The sequence below is a fragment of the Sebastes fasciatus genome, chromosome 17 (assembly GCF_043250625.1).
Source record: "Sebastes fasciatus isolate fSebFas1 chromosome 17, fSebFas1.pri, whole genome shotgun sequence".
Lineage (NCBI taxonomy): Eukaryota > Metazoa > Chordata > Actinopteri > Perciformes > Sebastidae > Sebastes > Sebastes fasciatus.
This window is the reverse complement of record NC_133811.1, coordinates 12,099,634-12,119,174: the sequence shown is the minus strand read 5'-3', so window position 1 is coordinate 12,119,174 and position 19,541 is coordinate 12,099,634. Positions and strand designations below refer to the sequence as shown.

General features: G+C 40.3%; 1 protein-coding gene across 1 annotated transcript in view; it reads right to left on the bottom strand.

Annotated features, from left to right (window-relative positions):
• Positions 1 to 19,541, bottom strand: part of csmd2 (CUB and Sushi multiple domains 2) — a 282,555-nt gene that overhangs the window by 141,227 nt on the left and 121,787 nt on the right. The window contains exons 6-10 of the mRNA XM_074613264.1: positions 14,093 to 14,205; positions 11,463 to 11,540; positions 7,934 to 8,021; positions 6,666 to 6,790; positions 2,045 to 2,166 (exon numbers count right to left, since the gene is read on the bottom strand). Of these exons, the coding sequence (XP_074469365.1) occupies positions 2,045 to 2,166; positions 6,666 to 6,790; positions 7,934 to 8,021; positions 11,463 to 11,540; positions 14,093 to 14,205 (526 nt within the window). The remainder of the gene's footprint in view (positions 1 to 2,044; positions 2,167 to 6,665; positions 6,791 to 7,933; positions 8,022 to 11,462; positions 11,541 to 14,092; positions 14,206 to 19,541) is intronic.

Sequence of the window (19,541 nt, the reverse complement as noted above, 5' to 3'; positions counted from 1 at the left end):
TATGTGACTGTATGTGTATGTTTTTTCCACATCTGACTTCCCAGCTGGTGATTATGAACTCTCCCCCACTAATCAAATATCTGATTGCCTGCCAGACGGTCTGCATGACCCCTACTCTTAACTCATCATATCAGCAGGGTTGCAGATGCCTTTGTGGCCTATTTAGCCAGACTTACAGTGACTTTAAGCACATCAGGAGATGTGGCAGGGGGGATTTGAGGTTGTCCACAAGGTGAATGTATAATCGTAAAGGTGACACAAAAAGTTTCACAAGATTTATGAATTGGATTTTAACAGTGAGGTAAAAAGCAGAGCTATTTATTTCATCTCATTTCTATGCTGCGGGTGGGAGAGAGAAGGTGGAACAAGGTAAGAAAAAATCAATAAGTGTGCCCTCGCTGAAGGAAGCAAGGGGCAACACTAATAAAGACAGACAAGAGAAATACGGTTTGATTATGATGCAAAACTTTGATAAGTAAAGACAAAAAGCAGACTAATGTGGGAGACTGGTATATAAATAAGTAAAAAGCAAAACAAGGACTGTCTTTGTCTCCTATTTTAAATTGGCTGCCACTGATTTCCGCCAAATTCTTAATGTTTTCAGAGGGCTGGGAGAGCCGGGGCCTAATGAAAAAGCTTATATAAATGCAAATTGCATTCTGTCCTATGTTAAACCCAGTGCCTAATGAAAATTGCCAAGGTGGAGAGAAGAGATGGATGGCGTGTAGGCAAAATAGGTCAGATCACTAGATAAATAGAGTTTCATACCGCAAACTTATCTCCCATCGAGAAGCCAACAGGTGAGGCGGGAGGTGAGGGAGGAATAGAGGAATAAGCAAGAAAGGAACAAAAGCGCAGCAAGCATATATATATATATATGCTTTATATTGCTGGCCATCTCTGACGTCATGTCTGACATTTGGGTTGTTTCAGAACAGAGAGTGTCCCTGACACTGACGGATAAACTCTTAAAAGATTGCCAACGACAAAACAGTTGCATTCAGTAGCTTCAGGACGTTATGAAGACGCAACACTTGACAAGAACCCACATTAGTCATGATGTCGCGAGGCTGCATTCAGGCCTAGATAAGCGGTGTCACGTCCTACACACCTCGCTTTGCAGTTCCGCCTCAGACTCCTGCCTGACCTAACGTCTCCTCTGGCTGGGCCGATGCGGACGAGGCAGGAATAGAAGCCCATTACATCTCTAAACAGAAAAGAACAGCCTCGCTCCATCATCATCTGGACCCGACAACAGAGCGAGAGACAGCCCAAAGTACCGTTGTCTGTATCAGCGAGCTGCCCGCCGGCCTGGTATGCCCAGGGGTGTCTGTGTGTGTGTGTGTTTGTACAAATGCAAGCAGGTAGGGTAGGTGTGCATTGCATCTGACTACACCCCTGCTGCCTTGCCTCTCACCTCACATAGCCTCTCCTTAACTCCGCAAAGTGCAATAAGAGAACAGATTTGTAAAACCATTTTGTTTGAGTTCAGAGAAGGATATTTGGCAGGAAAGCAGCTGGGTGGCCTTGAACACAACTCCAAAGTCAATGGTCTGAACAGAGTGGCTCTGACACTTTCATGATATCCTCTGAGCATGCTCTCCATACCACTCCATTACTCTTCCATCAGTTTTTACTCTTTTTCTCCTCTCCCTCACCACAGGTGCTTCTAACAACTCTCTTTGTCTTCTGTTGGCTCAGCTCCACAGTTCCCCCCCTCCCTCCCTTTCATTTTCCTTAAGTCTCACATTTTTCTATTAGTGAGCTTCTGACACATGGTGTGTTCAACAGCCCCCAAAAAATGTCCTGTAGCAATCATCAGAAGTATAAAGTCAGTCATGTGTGTCAGAGAAGAGCTTCTTTTGGAGTTCCCATTTCTAACAGGTGCAAACGCACCAGTCAACTGCTTTTTTCAGTGTGCTGGCAGCTAAACACACCACTTAACACGCCGCTGGAAACGGGCGATTACAGTAGCAAAGCTAAATTAGCACTGCACTCTTTGCTTAAATCCCGCGTTTAATGACTTTTTTTTTTTTTTTTTTACCTTAGTTGTGTCTGTGGCTGTGATGAGCCAAGTGCAGTTGGCATTGTTGTCATACTGGACCGGGTAGTTTGGAGATGTGATGACACCACTGGGTCCTCTCAGCTGACCTCCACACATTGGTGCTAAAAGGGGAAGACACAGAAAGAGGCAAATGTTTGGTCAATGACAGTTTGAACGCACCCTTTCTCATTTATAAACCACAAAAAGATGTAGCATCTGTCAAACCCGCTCCTGGATTGCATGTTGAATCCACAAGTCATGATGCTGTTTGACTGCTAGTCATCCCTACACCACCACAGGTTTCTTTATAGAAACAGAATAGGAGTAGAACGGACATTGAACTGTGTGCCGTGGTAATTTATTTGACAAGTTCACAAGAGAAATGGCGAGTGTTGTTCCCCTATATAGTAGCTGCCCACTGCTCCTAATACTAGGATGGGTTAAAAATGCAATAAATGTAACTGTGTGCGGTGCTGTGTACAAAAACAATGTGTGACAATAAAAGTTGATTTACATTCACATTTACATTTACAAGACACGTCAGTGGGGCCGTAAAGTGTACAGTATCGCTTTGCCGCTAAGCTGGCAGCGGAGGTAGTCACAGAGCCAAATCGACGTCTGTTAAGGCCAAGTCATACTTTCTTTCTTACAGTAACATTACTTACTTGTAAAAGGGACAGCTGGCATGGTGGGACTACACACACACACACACACACACACACACACACACACACTGTTGACACTTGTGTTTTACACGTCACATCAGGATGAGTGAGTCCGCAACTGCGACTTGCCACTAGTCAGTTTATACAGAAGTTAACCAGTTGACCATCCCTGCGACGTTGATTTGAATGGTAATGCCCGTTCTATTCCTATTCTATTTCTATGGGTTTCTTATTACTCATACTTGCTATTTTATTTCTTGCCTTGTGCAGTATGTGTAATCAATAATGTATTTGTGTTTTCTGTATTCCTTTTTAGAAAAAAAAACCCATAAGGGGGTTCAAACCTCTCAACTATTTTTTTCAAAGCATCCTAAAGAGAATCTTAATGAGTAGAAATACAATTGTGCAACAACTCAAAATGCATTTGTTTAACTTGAAGTTCCTTCAGTGTTCCTGGCATCACTTTTTGAAAGTTGACGCCGTTTGGCAAGTGCTTGGCAATGATAACATGTCTTTTTTTTAATCATCAAATGATAAACCAAAGAGCCATCTAAACAAAAACCAACTGCTCTGCATCCTCACTTGACTTGCCAATTTGGTGTGGTACCATGAAAAATAGACTAATTAAAGATTCAATAAAAGCCATAAATCACAGTTTTCCCACAGATCTAAATATACTGGGGAGTAAAAAAATGATCAGGCTAATTTATTAAAAACATAAAACAAAGAATAAGACATCAGACTGTCTTTATGATCCTCTGCCATTGTTCAAATGTTTCAAAAGAAATTTGGGCAGACATTAATTAATAATTGGTGCACTGCCCAAGTATAGCTCATGTATGGGAGACTTTATAAATACATATAACAAAACACAAATCAAGTATCAAACTTGATATTCTCATTGAAAAGAGAAAAGTGAGCAGTTAGCTTTAAAGGACAGTGTGACTTTTTTAATCGATGCCCGAGGGTGTCTGCATGGCAGAACTGTTAAACACCCCTTCAAATTAAAGCAGAATTTCTAATGAGGACTTTAAGGGAAGTGAGTGTGTACGTGTGTACATATGTGGGGGATAACCTGAAAGGGCCTGAACCAGCTACCCGAATTTTAATGAGTTACGTCTGAGAGCGAGGTCCTTCGGGTGTTCGAGCCCCACTCGGTGGCTGCATATACTCCACCCCTCTCTCACCAAATCACCCCTATTAAAATGTAAAAAAGAACTTTGGCGAAGTTAAAGGGAGAATAAAGTAATTAAATTGAGTTGTGCTGACAGTAAGGGTGACCTTAATGAAAATAATACAGCAGAGAGGCTGTCCACTGAAGCCATCATATCCACTCCCTTTTATTTATTTTTTTATCTTGGGGATCATCGTGCCTTATACACCCAACCCCGTGTCTTCAGTGACAGACATGAAAGTGCAAAAGGCAACCTAGCAACCATAGTCCATGACGAAGAAGAATTGCAGGAGCTCTGTTTTGACCTGAAAGAAAGTATGAACATGAAGAGAACCGTGAATTTCATGTCACGAGACTGAATTTGTAGCAAAAGATGAAGTTTTTTTTCTCCCTGTGCTAATGATAGTGCTGTACAATTTAATGATGACTAATGCTAATTTAGGATACAGAGATTCAATTATTCCTGGGATGATGTTTAATCCTCATTGTAGCAGAACAAAGGCGCAGAATCAAAGGTTAAATGGGGATGATTGAATGAGATATTCTTAAAGGGCAATTTCACTGACTATTATTGTGTCAATCTTGAATGTTTCTTTACATAAAACAGAATGTCATACTGTGGCCTGCACTCAAAAAAAAGGCTAAATCACTTTTTTGTGTTATTTTTTTTCAGTTCAAAGAAGACAAAAGTGTCAGTACAAGGCCTTCATCGCCGTGCTTGGTGTCACGAAACACCAAAATTAGTTTATTATGACAGTATCTTAGATAAGACGAAACACTATCAATCCCCCCACCCATATAATCCTTCTGAGATCACTTCCCTGCTCTCCTTAGTGCTGTAATTTAATTTTGGTACAATTGGATCAGCCCAAGACAAAAGAAAGAATGGGGGGTACTTGTGTAAAGCTGGATTTTTGAGAACGCATTAACTGAAGTGGAGTAACAACGTTGGCCTATAGATTAAAGAGGATGGTGCAGGTGATTACATCAGACAAATCCGTCACAGATTAGCCCTAATGGGGGAAACTGGTACAAAACGGCTGACATAGATCTGCTGGGGATAAAGGTAAATATCTCTATGTATATTTGCATGAAAATCACAAATAGGTTATTAAAGGTCCAACAATACTTACCCTTACCTCAAAGACCATTTCATATGAGCTGTTCTGTTAATGCACTTTCTTTTGTTGTGATTTATTAACAACTCAATATCAGAACTGTTGCAGAATTGTTTGGCTGAATCACTTCAAACGGTTGGAGTTATCACTCAGCATTTTTGTAATTACGAGACCTTTTTTTGGAGTGCTGTTGAATCAATTTAACAAATAATCAACCGCCACCGCACCTGCCAGTTTAAACCTGCAATAACTGATTTTTTATAAAGTAGTTTTTGTGGCCACTCAGGGCCGGCGGAAAGAAGTTGTGAAGACAACATTGACATGGGTTAGCAAACAGTTCCTTGTTTGACACATCAAGAGCAGTTACAAAGCAACATTATCGTTCATTTGGAGTTGAGCTTCTTCCACCTGGCGAATGCAAGTTCAATATTCACTCTCCTTTTGTTTCGTTTCTACAGACTCCTGAGAAAAAATATCTAACTCTTTGTCTGCTAAATGCTCCACTATCTTTACTGTCTAGTCGCTAACTGTGACTGTCTGCCATTTGGTGCTGAGCAGGTAATGTACAGTGCTTTTCTTTAGAGCTCTTTCACTGAAAACAGCTGCCTGCTGCAGCCAAATATGATTCTAGGAGAACAGTGAGAGAGAGCAAAAACAGTCAAGTTACGGGCCAGACAGCTCAACAATGAGCTGAAAATCGCTATAAAAAGGAGAGAAACTCACATTGTCACATTGTGATAATAAACATATCAATCAAGAGGCTTTTTTTTGTTGGCCTGTGCCACTATTTATTTTACAATACATTGCTTGTGGTGGTGGAACACACAGCATTGTTGTTTTTTTGCCAACCTGAGCTACATAAGTCATCACAAACATGCAGCCTCGCTCTGATCAAAGATCCTTCATTTGACTATTTTTGCTCTGCCCGAGTGCTTTCAGATTAATACTGACAATGAGAACTCTGTGGAATTGAAACCACAAAACAATGCCTTAAACATTTTGATCTAAATTTTGTAGCCTTTTCTAAAATGAAGTATTAAATATAAGGGCTAGTATGCTGAATGTTTCTTCTTAATTGGATTTTTTTGGGGAATATTGGGTTGAGGATTTTTTTTACTTTCAAGCTCTAAGAGAACACTACCACCACCAAGTTAGAGTAAAATATGAATATGTCCTGCTTCAATGAATACACTTCACGAGTCAGATACCCATCAATTAAACCAATTATACTACACAAAAAAAGTCAAAAATGAAATCTACTCTGATTAATTCAGTTCAGTGAAGCTGAAAACTGAAACTGAGGAGCACATGAGCATCAGGAATAGCGTACAGGGAGCCTGACCGCTCTTCCGTCTGTCAGGAAACAGTGAGAAGTGATGAATGCATGACTGATGGGCAGCACTACGCCAGCATAGCTAAACAGCAGGGAGCAAAAAAAATATGCCAGCCAAAGGTCAAAGTCAGGCCAGACACAATAAAATGGTGAATACATAATCACGAAAAAAAGAATATGGACTGGGAAATGTACACATAATGAAAGCACAGTCACGACCAAACACATCAACATCAGGACGCCTGAGTATGAAAATAGAAATGGAGGTCACATTTAGACTTGCACCATTACACATGTGCACATATGAAACAACCCGCACGTCAATCCTTACCTCTACATATGGGCCGATCGTCGCTCCAGCCGACGTAGCTCTCCGTCACTTTGAGACAACTGATGCTCTTTGAGCCCTGCAGTTCGTAACCCTCGTCGCAGGAGAAATGCACTGTGGCTCCTCGCCTGCAGTTAGATTGCATACGGAGAAAACACATCAGCATCGCAAACCTGCGCAGTGGGAGTGCACTTGAGGTGAGAGTACCAAGACAAAAATCTTCCCCTGCTGAAAAATAAATACATATATTTTCTTAGACTCCTCCGGTGTAATTTCCCAAAAGTGCTGCATTGTGGGAGGTGGATGTTCCCCATTTGTCTGTGTTACAGCTGACCACTGATAGAGACAATAGCTCTGACAGGAATGAAACTCCATAATCCCACGGGTAATATTGCCATCCCACAGAGGCAGCCTATTAGTGTGCAGTGGCTCAAATGGTAGGGTATTCGTTTTAGTGTACACAATTCTCTATCAGGTCTGGTTGCAGTGGCTTTATGGGGCATGACATTGGGTAATGTGCTGTATGCTAGAGCACATTTCAAGATGCAGTCCTTGATTTGTTTTAGCAGCCGATAGTTTTCCTCCCAGCTCACTGTTGATTCAATCTCAACTGTGAACAAAGTTAAGCTCATCAACGGTGAACTGTGCGATAATTTGGGAATAAATTTGGGACTGGATTTTAACAGGCACGACGTCAATACTGTGGCATTTCTGACATTCAGTGACTAATGAAGGTTGTCCCATTATTACAACAGAACATTTGAAAACTAAATTAAAAAAGGGCTACTTCCCAGAGACATTGGAAGTGGAACTAATTAAAACTCTGATATTAAACACAAGACGACTGTCACAGAGCACTCTCCTACCCAATTAGGCCTCGGTGATTAAATTAGAAAACCTTGTGTTGAAGTTACTTATTTGAAGAATTGTGACAAAAGTCAGGTAAAAAAAAATGAAAAATTAGGCTAATGAATGCAATATCTACAAAAAAGTACAGAAGTAAATTTCCTTGACTTTTTTCACGAGCCATACACATTTATACTGTATAGCTCAAGCCAATATAGGTAATATAGCTAACATAGACTAATAATGTCATCATTATGTCAAAGGAAAACGAGGTCTTAGAAACCTGATAACCATCTTTTCCAACCAAAACGTATTATCCATCATTCACAATGTGTCCATCAGCATGTTCTCGCTCAGGAATCTTTCATCTATTCAGTTACCACTTAATTAATTGCTCCCGAAATCATTCTTCGCTTGCTTTTTACCTGTAGTCTGTGCCTTTTCTTTTTCCTCGATCCGGGATCCCCGGGTCTGGACACATGTTGTGTCCCTGCGCTACGCCCATCTGAGACACTAATGGGAGTAGACAGAGAGAAAATGAATACGAAAGTACAGATTGCTCAACAAAAGAAGGTCTAAACAAAATAGTTTACTCCGTTTTGCTGCATCAAGGAAGATTTCCATACATATGAACATGCCTATACGTTTTCACAGGCTGGTTGGAGTACGGATACCTGGCCAGAGTGAAAATGATTAATGGTTAATTGTCCTCTAACCACACCCCGACTTTAGTATAAGGACATATTGGACTTTTATTTGACACTACATGTATTGCCCTTATTGCTCAAGCTTGGCTATGTGTCTGTGCAAAAGTCTTTACGAGCACGTTTCCCATAAGAAGATAAAAACCTGATATATTAAGGCTTATTGTTATGAGTTTAATTGTTGTTTATTTCCCACCCTCTGGTGGTCAATAATCACAACAAATGTAAAGATAAATAGGTTGATGAGTGGAATTTAAGCTGCCGTAGCCTGCCTTTGTCATTGTCGCACTAGAAGTGTTTTAAATTTATTCTGCACTGGCTTTGCCGATATCAATTCATTCGGCATACCTCGACGGTTCCTGGTGGTGCTCTGTTTGATCAAGTCACTGGGTGCAAAACAGTGGAAGGTAAAGTGCCAGAAGGGGTCAAATAAACTTGGCCAACCTGGAGAGCCCATCTGACTGACTGGGAAGGGTTAAAGGTCTTCAGGGCCAAAGCAATGTGACACCTGCTCATTGGCCAGGGTCCCAGTGTGAGGCGAGACGGCAATGAATTTAAAACAAGGCTCACTGGGGTCAGCTGAGGCAATGACAAACATGGCAGAATAAAAGGGATGATAGACTTACTGTTAGATAAACAGAGGAGCAGGACCATGTTGACTAACTCTGTCAGGCTTACTCACATCTTTATAGGAGATACTGTATTTGTCTTATTCACATAAACAATTGATTGACCCTATGTTTGATGTGAACATCGTACGATTATAAATAATTCAATGCAAAATCAATATTTGAGTATAGCAGCAAACAGTGACGTGGTGACGGAGATCCAGTCTAGCTATTCAGTTGTAGGGGGTGATGTCATTTGAGAAAGTTTTCATTTATCGGATATTGGGTAAACATTGCTTTAGATGTGAAGAATAAATACCTATCGGACATTCTGGATGCTACAGGTTGAAATTTTTATATATTTATACAGACTATTCATTTGTTGAGGTCCAAATGGTAACTTAAAGGGATAGTTTGGTTGTTTTAATTTGGGGTTGTATAAGGTACTTATCCATATCCAGTATACAGTAGATGACCTAAGGCGGAAAGCTACTGCTGTGGACGGGGTTGGCAGCAAAACATATTTTAGTCACCTGAAAGAAAGGCCCAGCTTAAAAAATATGTGTTAAAAATGTTAGTGGTATTGTGTCACACATTATTGTCACACAATAATAACACAAACAAACTAACCAAGTGAAGCAGCAACTCACGTGTTCTGCAAGGTAAAATTACTGTTTGTTCAATGGAGTCTGGTGGATTGCAGCTTCAGTTCCCCGTCGAGAACATAGACTATATAGCTGTCTCATGGCAAGGTTAACCGGCAAAAATATTCCAAATACAGCAGACACTTGAACTGGTATTGATTCTTTTTAGGTGGGCTTTTCTTTAAGTTGGCTAAAATCCGTTTTGCTGCCGGCCCCGTCTACAGCAGTACATTGCTTTGCTTCCGTGCGTTAACTCCTGTCTGCTTCTCCAAGCTGGGGGGCGTGCCGACCCGTCATCTGCTGTAGGTAATACACTGACTATGGATAAGTACCTCATATGACCCCACTTCAAAACACCTGAACAATCCTTTTAACAAGATTTTCTATGTTTTAATACAGTTATAGGGGAACAAAAAAATCGAAGTAATGGACTGTTTTACTTTGACTCAAAAAAGCATTTTCCATAATGTGTGTGTTTTTCGATTAGGGGCCACAGGCAGTAAAATTATGTAAAATAAAATAAAATACTGGAGATTTTTAAGTGGAAGCAGGTGAAGTGAACATAAAATGCATTAAAGCAATGCAAATGAAAGGAAAGAAGAAAAAAGGAGATTTTTCTTCTGAGAGACATACGGATTAAAAGCAAAAGATGAAGTCGGAGGTAGAAGTGGATAAAATGAATTGTAAATGGCCTTGAGGCAAGATTACCATTAATGCACCTCTTTCTTTTGTTCGACAGGTCGTTCTTAAACCCTTCCGACATCCCTCTGTGTCACTCTAGCCAGGTGACTCATGGCTGTCAAGTTGTTAATGTTGCAGATGTTAAAATAAAACTGAATGGGATAATGAATGGTGAGGCCGAGACATAAGGGGAGACAGAACAAGGGCAAGGAAGACTAGACTGCTATGGTGAAAAATAGCAACCAGCACAATCACTGCTGTCCACTTGCTATTAGAACTTTATCTCCAGCACAGACTGTGCATCCTTTGTGTCTGCACCACTTACAACAGTCAGCATTCAACCTGTTCTCTGGTAGAGAAGAAAGCTTTTAAATGACTCTGAACAAGAGTTGAGTCTGGTGAAAAGCACAGTCTGGCATCTTCTGCAACAGACAGACATAGTTGTTGACTGAGACAACAGTTGTTCCATTCTTGCAGACTGATGCAATTCAAAGGCATATTCACCGTATCAGGATTGCTTTTTCTTGTATGGATGTCAGTTCCTACTGCAGCTATACCTTCTCCTTATCCTTGAGCAAAATACTTTAGCCCTTAACAGCACTGCAGACTCATAGCATATATAGCCACTAGTGTCAGTCTGCAGTGCAGTGAGAAAAAAGGTTCATGAGTGATGCGATTGATAGGCTTTTCGCCCAACATGCATAAGGAGAAAAATACACTGTTGACATCAACATAATGCTAAATTAGAGGCACTTTCCATTTTGCTACACTGTGCCAGGTAAATTTATCTCTACACTTGTATACTGAAGTTTTCTTTAAAATAATCATGTTAAGGATAAGGTTGAGTTATTTTCTCTCTTGATAACTATGGGGACATTGCTCTTAGTAAAACTATTAATTTCAGACCAGCTTATTAGCAAAACGCAGTTGACAGTTAAAGGAATAATATGCAGGAATTTTTCTAAAAACAATGTATAGACTGAAAAAAGAGTCCCTCTCAATCATCACTTATGACCGACTAGAAGTGTGTGGCTGTGTCTGTATCTGCAGAGACCGCTTTCTCTGTCTGTATTTTCTCTTTTATTATTATATTGCTGTGTTCGGGACATTTCTGGGCTTCAGCAACAACATTTTATTTCTCCGATTCACTACTTTGTTCTCACTACCGCCGCTCCCTCTCTTCATTCACTCTACAGCTAGCTCCACCATCGCTGCTCTCTCTGAGCCGAGAGGGAGCAGGCGACTTTGAATGTCGTGTGTTTACAAACAGCAACCGACAACGGTTACATTATCATACCTTTAAGGTTTGCAACTTACACACTGATATCTTGTGGTGGTTGTCTTTGCTGGGCAACATCTTCACACCTCGAGACTTTAGTTCAGTCATTTTCTTCACTGTAGGGGGAAACAGAGCAGAGAGACATGTAAGACAGCAGGAAGAGCAATAATGACACCCACACATTTCAGCAGTGCCTAAATGTTTGCAGCAGATACAGTATATAATACATATAATGTTTCATACACCATTGCCCACACCCACTCCAGATATGTTCACAGCAGTTTTGACAAAGCAATTAAACAAAAATGAAGTTCAAATAAGAAAATAACAGAACTTTTTTATGACAATAAAACCAAACTTTTATACATAAATGGATCTTGCATGGATCTAAATTATATATAAGATTAAAGGTGACATATATCAGGAAAAACTTCAGTGCTTGTGCACATTCATTTGCTGTGTGTTCCAATACCCATACTACAATACTAATAAGTATGCCAGAAAAAAGATTTAGTATGTCAAATGCAGTATGCCAAAAACACCAGAATGCTATCTGGCTATTCTGACCCATAATCCTTTGCGCAGCGGATAGATGAGTAAGAGGGTCAAAGTCCAAGGTGCAATGTTGTGAAAAAAGTAGTATGTCCTAATTGTATGCATACTGCATGAAACAGTATGCACTTTGTAAGGGCAGCTGCAGTATGTCCTAAAAGTAAAAAGAAAAAGTAAGCGATTGGGAACGTAGCCATGGGTATCTGGGATGCTTTCCAACTAGGGGTGTCCTCCCAAAGAAATTCTTAGTCGACTAATACCCATACGATTTTGTCAACTGAGTTTCTGCACAAAGAATCATACAAAAGTACCACTTTAAATCTTGTGTTTACCAGAGATGTGCTCATAAGTTTCTTGAAAAATAAGTCATTCAGCATGAAAATGCATTAAAAATCGACTAAAGAAATCTTTGAATAAGACCGATTAGTCGACTAATTGAAAATTATACATTTAATTTACATAGAATAAGAGAACTCCACAATCTACAATTTCTTTGCAATCGTGTGGATAGAAAGGTGCAGGGAATAACACAATTTTTATATGAGGAGCAAAACCACTTCATACAACAAGTTTTATACAATAAAAGATGAGGTTTAAGTTGTTTAGTTTCATGATAAATGAAGAGAAAATAAAAAAAGGCATCACAGCAAAGTAGAAGGCTCATCTAAATGCAAACTTACTCACCAATTTCAAAAACACCATCAGCATTGTCTGTGCACCCCTTCACACTCGTCCTATTTAATTACTTTGACGGTTCCTGACAATGGAACTTTTCTTGTTTTGCATAAATGTGTTTTTTATCCTTTTGCTCAGTTTCAACTGCATTGTAATTCAAAGCTAATCTGAGTCATGTGTCAGAGAGTTGGTTTGTTATGCGTCTGAAAGAAAAATTACAATACAGAAGCTCTTTTCAGATTTAGTGCCCCGATTAGAAAAGGTATAATCATGTTTCTAGGGAACTAAGCTATTACGTACAGGGTGTACGTGTACCTGTGCCACGTAAAGTGAAGGACACTGAAGAATAACATCAAATAAATAGAGCCAACAGTCATTTCATCACTCCAACACGCTGCTGCTGTGGACTCATGGGAACTGACATGATGAGAACGGCTGGTAGGAGGTGGGGGATGGACTAGTGTTTAATCTAATTAAAGTATTAGCCTCCCATTTCTCTCTGATCTTCTAAACATATTTATCTAGCATTGAACCTGTGAACCCATAAACCCCTTTCTCTCTTTCTTAATTCTCTCTCTTCTTATTCTCGTCCCATCGCCTCTGAGGTTTTCCAGCGGATGGCTGGAGGTGAGGTCCGTAGAGATCACCTTTTTTTGTGGACGAACTAATCATTTTTCCCCCGCTCATCCCTTCTCAGAATTGATCCCTGAACCTGAAATGGATGCTCGGGAGAGACAGGATTTTGTATTGGTGGCACTCTAATAATGAGTTTTCTAATCCTGAAAGCAATCTCAACTATTCTGCCAAAACAGTGAAATAATTTCACTTGCTGCAGGTATAGTTTAAAAAAACGGGCAAAATCTTCAAATAAGGGCAGCTCATGATTATTTAAGGAAATGTAAGCTCATTTGCACTACAAACAAGATGAATGATGTCAGTCTACCAAGCTTAGTTTGTTCTGAATTGGACCTGATAACATAGGGATTGTTTCCCTATTCATTTTGTCTTGACTGTGGTGGAAAATAAAAGGCGCTCACTGTGGTCACTAACATTTTATTCTCTTAGGAGAATGTGCTCGATAAATTTCATGGCAATGTGCCTCTTAGATTATGAGATATATGTTGGACACTCCATTAGGAAAGCTCATGGAGTGTCCAAAATGGTGAGAGTACAAATATGTTTCATTTCAGTGCTGTCAGTGACTATATTTTTGTTATTTGCACACACAAGTGGAAACTATATTCCGATTTTGGCACTAGAAGAAAGTTCAGTGGGTCACCATAAATATTCAGATGTATCCTTAGAGAGACCGAGAATACCTAAAACAAATATCATGAAAGTCCAGCAATTATTTGCTGATCCCTCTGTGCAAAATGTTAAACCTGGCACACATTATTAATGATCGTCCCTTTTAAATTATCAAAACGTCTCTTGATCTTACCTTGGTACTGGGCGCTGAAACCTCTCAACTTGTGGTTGCCATCGGAGGTGAAGTGCAGCCGAAGCCAATTCTTGCTGCTAATGATGGGTGAGGGAAGGTTGGGGCCGGTGAACCTGGAGACACGGAGACAGAGAGAAGAATTATTAGCATTTTAGCACAAGAGTGTTTTAACAAGCAAATGTGAATGTAGCAGATTTGCAAACTGTAGTAATATTTAGCATTTCCTGTACACTCATGCAGTAAATGTATTTAAGGTGAAGGGCTAGGGATGCACCAGAGCCATCTATAGCATCAGTCTAAGCACTGATAACCTTGCGTAATACATGGACAATGGAAAAGGAAACTGTGTTTCAGATATACTTGGTATTTGTTTAGTTTCATGGACACCATAAACTAGGAGAAAACTAGAATTACCGTCTCGCTGTTGTATGTGTGGCACAGAAGATATGTATGTATAGTTGCCTACTGACTTATATGTGTTATTTTATATGAATGTATTTTATTTCACATGTTTACAGACACCACCCATTCAATTTCAAACATTTCTATTTGAGGATAAAGGCACGAGATCCTCCGTTGCTATATATAGACTATGGGCTAGCGCTGTATTCTTCAGTTGGCTGTTAACATCTAATTAACGTTACCAATACATTTGCCACTGAAAACCATCTTTCCATTCATTCCTTCAGATTAAAATATGTCGATCTTGAGTGTGTGATTCGTGGGTGCAACATATGCCTGTGCAAAACAGTCAAGCTGCAGTTTACCTCCACGTCTGTCCAAAAATGTCCTGTTAGACATTTGTGTACAATTGTCATAATTCGCATATGAATTCTTGAGCTACAGCCAAAAACGTGTTTTGTGGCATTAGAGTGATCTTTGACCACCGAAATTGAATCAATTCATCCTTGAGTCAAGGTGGACGTTTGTTTCAAATTATAAGAAATTCGCTCCAGGCGTTCCTGAGATATTGTGTTTACAAGAATGGGACAGATGGAAAACCCCAAAAACATAGTGCCTCCGGCCACGACTGTCACCGGTGAGGAGGCATAAATATGTTCCTGTGTTAGGTATGCTGCTGTATGAGTAACTATAATTGATGTACACATCATTTCTTCCTAAAAGTAATTTAAATATCATCTTTTATTCAATCTACCATTACAATCTTCCTTTGTAGGAGAGGATTGTGCTCTCGTGTGCTTCTGTTTTGTCCTATAAAGCAATTGTGTAATCCATCAGATTCCCAATAAAGTCAAGCCCAATGGCAGACTATACATTACAGAGATTGGCAGAACCTGCCAGTCTTCCTGCTGATTGTCTTGTTTGTTTATGGTAATCACACTAATATTTCAAAATTAATGTGGCCTTGACTTGGAGATGTTAAAATGTTACACCTTTGAGATCTATTAAAAGGGAGGGTCTGATACTCAAGGGGAACTGTAATGTTAACGACTCTTAACCAAACCGTGGCCCAATAAAAAAATGGGACCAGGAAAAGACCGGCATTGGCATTTGCAGAGAAAGGACACACTCCTTTTTATTGCTTCGAAAAAGCAATAGTGAATTATACTTCACAAACACTTATAGTGCCTCCTGATCTGTATGCTAATGAGCGCTGTTGCTTACCCGGCACTTCTTCTTCAGTTGTTAAAGCCCAGAGTCGTTTGGGAACACATCATGTTTTATCTGGAGACACACTAACACAATCTCACGCACACACTCGTACAGGATATGCACTTATTCGCTCAGGCACACATTCGCACAAGTGTGTGCATTAATTCCTATTGCCCATCTGTAAATTACATTTCCCCCAACTGTGTCCACCTCATCTCCCCCAACCTACATATCTGCTTCACTCTATAGAGTAGATACATACTGAGGTAAGCCTCCAACCGAGGTCTCATTAATACCACTGAAAAAAGCAAAGAGGAGTGGAAATGTGATTAAATAATGTAATAAAACTGAGAAAGGGACTGGGAAAAAATAGGTATGAGGCATATTTTGCAAGCTAATAACTATTCTGCTTTGAATGCAAAAACATTTTTTTGTGTACTGATGCCGCCAGGGACAAAAGAATAAAAGAGCTTTAAGCATACAGCTCCAACCAAAAGAGACATGGATCTACTATGAGGGAGTCTGGCGAGGGTGTTTGGTGGAGAGACGTGACTGAATGCACTGTAGAGCTCTCTTAGGATCAATTAAAAAGCATGCAGGTTTCTAGATGTAGACAGAATTTCCTTTTTATTTTGATGAAAACAGCACTATTCGTTTATAAAGTAAACCCTCGGTGCAGTCGGTTCAGCTTCAGGGTACACGGTACAGTAGCTCAACTTATTAGTCAAGGTGAACACGAGCTCACCTGAAGGACGTCACGGAGGAGGGAGAGACAGAGAGAGTGGATTTTTTGAAAAGAGTTTTGGGCAGCAGGCCGGACAAACCGCAAGGGAGAAATGAGACGATGATTAAAAGAGAAAGAGAGATGGTATCAAAATGTCAGTGATTTGGCTTTTTTCAGCCATGCTGCACGCAGACGGCGGGAAGATGGAGCAGAGTGCAGAAAAAAGAGTATGTCACTGATGAAACTCAAGTGTTTCTCCTGTCTCCCATGGCTGCTTTTCAGCATGTAGCAGGTGTGGCAGCCACTTGTTAAGTCAGTGACGCCAATGACCTCAACCCTCGGTTAAGAGATTTCCACCGAAGCAAGCTTCGCTAATCAAACCGTTGTGTTCCAGTCACAACGGGTTAAGGTCAGGATCAGGAGCAATGGTTGGTGTTGACTCTATGTCCTGACCGGACGAAGGAGCTCCTTACATCAGAGGCTTTGATGAAAACGGTGGTGTTACAAGTGTTGATCACAGTTTGTGTGCAACATGTGTGTTGTATGCATATAGAATATGCCACAAACTCAATTGCTCAAAAAACATTGTCAAATTAACCTGGAGCATATTTATTAACCTCTCAGTTCATCCTCTATTTGCTCCACATAAACTACTTTTGCTCCTTCTAACAACTCAAAAACAGCTCACTGTCCATACGCCAAGTGATTTTAACCCGGGAGAGACCAACCCTATACCCTACATTACAATTAAAGGTGACTGAAATGGCTTTGGGTATCAAAGTATAATTACGACCAGAAACTCAAACACACAGTATCTACCTGCCATTTAATATGCCTTTCATGCAAACATGATTTCCAATGGGACATGTTGCATTATCAATGTTAAATTATTGGACTCTTGGTTGTCCATTTCCTTTACTGAACATTCCACAACTTCCCCTGACTAAAGGTCTTAGAACTAAAGTCCGTATTTTTTTTGCACGCGTTTTTTAAATGTGTCATCCGATAAAAACAAAATGCAGAAACCTTGCCACAATCTACCTTTCAAATTTTTTGCATTTCTATATTCTTTTATTTCTTAGTCGGAAAATGCTTTGTGCGGGAAGACAAAGTGAATATTTATCATGCCATTTCATTTTGGATGATGGCGTTTGCACGGAAAGTGACTCTGAGTGGTCAAACAACCCTCTTTTGGTTTTTGACCGATGCAAAAAAAAATGACAGACGAAAGTTTCAGAGTCTGTGATTAACACAACATGAGGTTGCATTTATTTTTAAACGTGCAACAATTTCAGATGAAAAATATAAGCTTGGTGTGCACGGGGCTTTAGAGCTTGGCCCTTTTTCTAAAGCATAATGGATGGGAAAACAGAGTAAACCAAGAAAAACCATATAAATGTCCCACATAAATTCAATCACATACACTATCTGTCTTTATTGGCAATCTCTTTGTTTTTTTTTTTATATATTTCTAAGCATGGTCATAATTAAGTTATTTTTCTGACCAGATTACGATTTGTTCCTTCATTTCAGTTTGGCTGGGAGGCGGCACGGTATAATGAAAATGAGGCGGAAATGTGAAGCCATGTTGTGCGACACTGGCCTTGATTTACAACGGAAAGCGCAAGGCTGATAAAGTGAATCGGCATGCCTCAAGAGGTGTTTTATCACTTTAAGATGAAGCAGCGAGGGGGGGTCACGTAGTGTCTGGCACATGTGCGTTTGGAGTAGTACTACGAGGACGAGAGAGGAGAGCGCCAGAATCACCTCTGGCTCCAAGTGCATAGCTGGGTCCTGAATCCTGGGTACTAAATCTCACATCAATGAATCACTATATATGATCCCCACGGCCCACACAGCACATACAAAGGCCTCCAAACACCAGCGCCAAGATTTTAATGCAAACAGCCCTGTTAGAGTTACTCCCATTTTCACCATAGGGACAAATAAAAAAGTCCCTTTGAATTAAAGTGCAATTTAAGCTGGAATCAGCTTTCATTAACACGCAACAAGCAGGCTAAAGACTGACTTAAGGTTGTGATAAACTGTTGCAATGGCAGAGGATAAGGAACTGATGCGTCTGCCATTAAGGATTAGGGATTCATAAATATGGGATGACAGATGAACACCATAAATATCATTTTTGACCTAGTGTAACCTCTGCCTTTCCCCCATTTCACTGTCCGGCCCCTTTTTTTTTTGCTGAAAACATTAAAGTTTCAGGGTGAAAGTGACCATGGGGAGCAACAGAAAAAGTCCTGAGCTGGCTGATGGAGGTCTCCTGAAGGTTGTTGTGGCCACTTCTATAGTTCCTTTTCACCTCGCCCTCTCGCTCTCTCGGTGTCTGGCTGACCATATTAGATTTTATGCGGAATTGTCTTGAGAGTGCAGTAGCTAAATCAGTTTCCATTTCCAGGCCCCAAAGCTCCTCAGTCTGAGTCAGACTTTTGATGATTGTCCAAGAAATGTATTTTGGGCAAGGCAAGGTGATAGAAGCAGCCAGTGGTGTTCTTGAGTGAGGGGGGGGGACTGAGCTGACACACGCAGATTTCTGAGAAACGGGTTTTGACGCAGCTCTTTTACTTCCATTATCAACATTCATAAAAGTCATGAAATGGTTTTAATGTTACACAACTTCATAGGCAACATCCCATTTCTGAGTAGAGAGATTTGCAAATCCCTGTTGCTTAGACTTGTCTCTTCACCGTCACATTATGATTGAGGGTCTTAGGAATAAGCAAGACCAGTCAGAATACATTTACGCAGCACTAGCGTAGAGATACTTTCCATACTGATGAGATGTGACTCATTAAATTGTTAATGCCTTTCAGGATTCTGAACAAAGGTCGTCGTCATCAGGAAATTCAGCGAACCCCTTCCCAGTGGATTGGGTCTTTTTTTCCTGCTTTATATTCATCGTTTCATGTCATCTGTTTTCTGTTCCGAGGGGCGAAAGGTGTCAAATTACCCCACACATAATCAGTGATGGGCGGAGTTTAGGTGTCAAAGGTGACTAGCTCCGCGTTAGGATCAAACGCTTTAAATCACCACTCGGCGGGTGAGTTCATTGTGATGTAAAGTCAGATGACCACACATGCGTCCGTGTGTGTG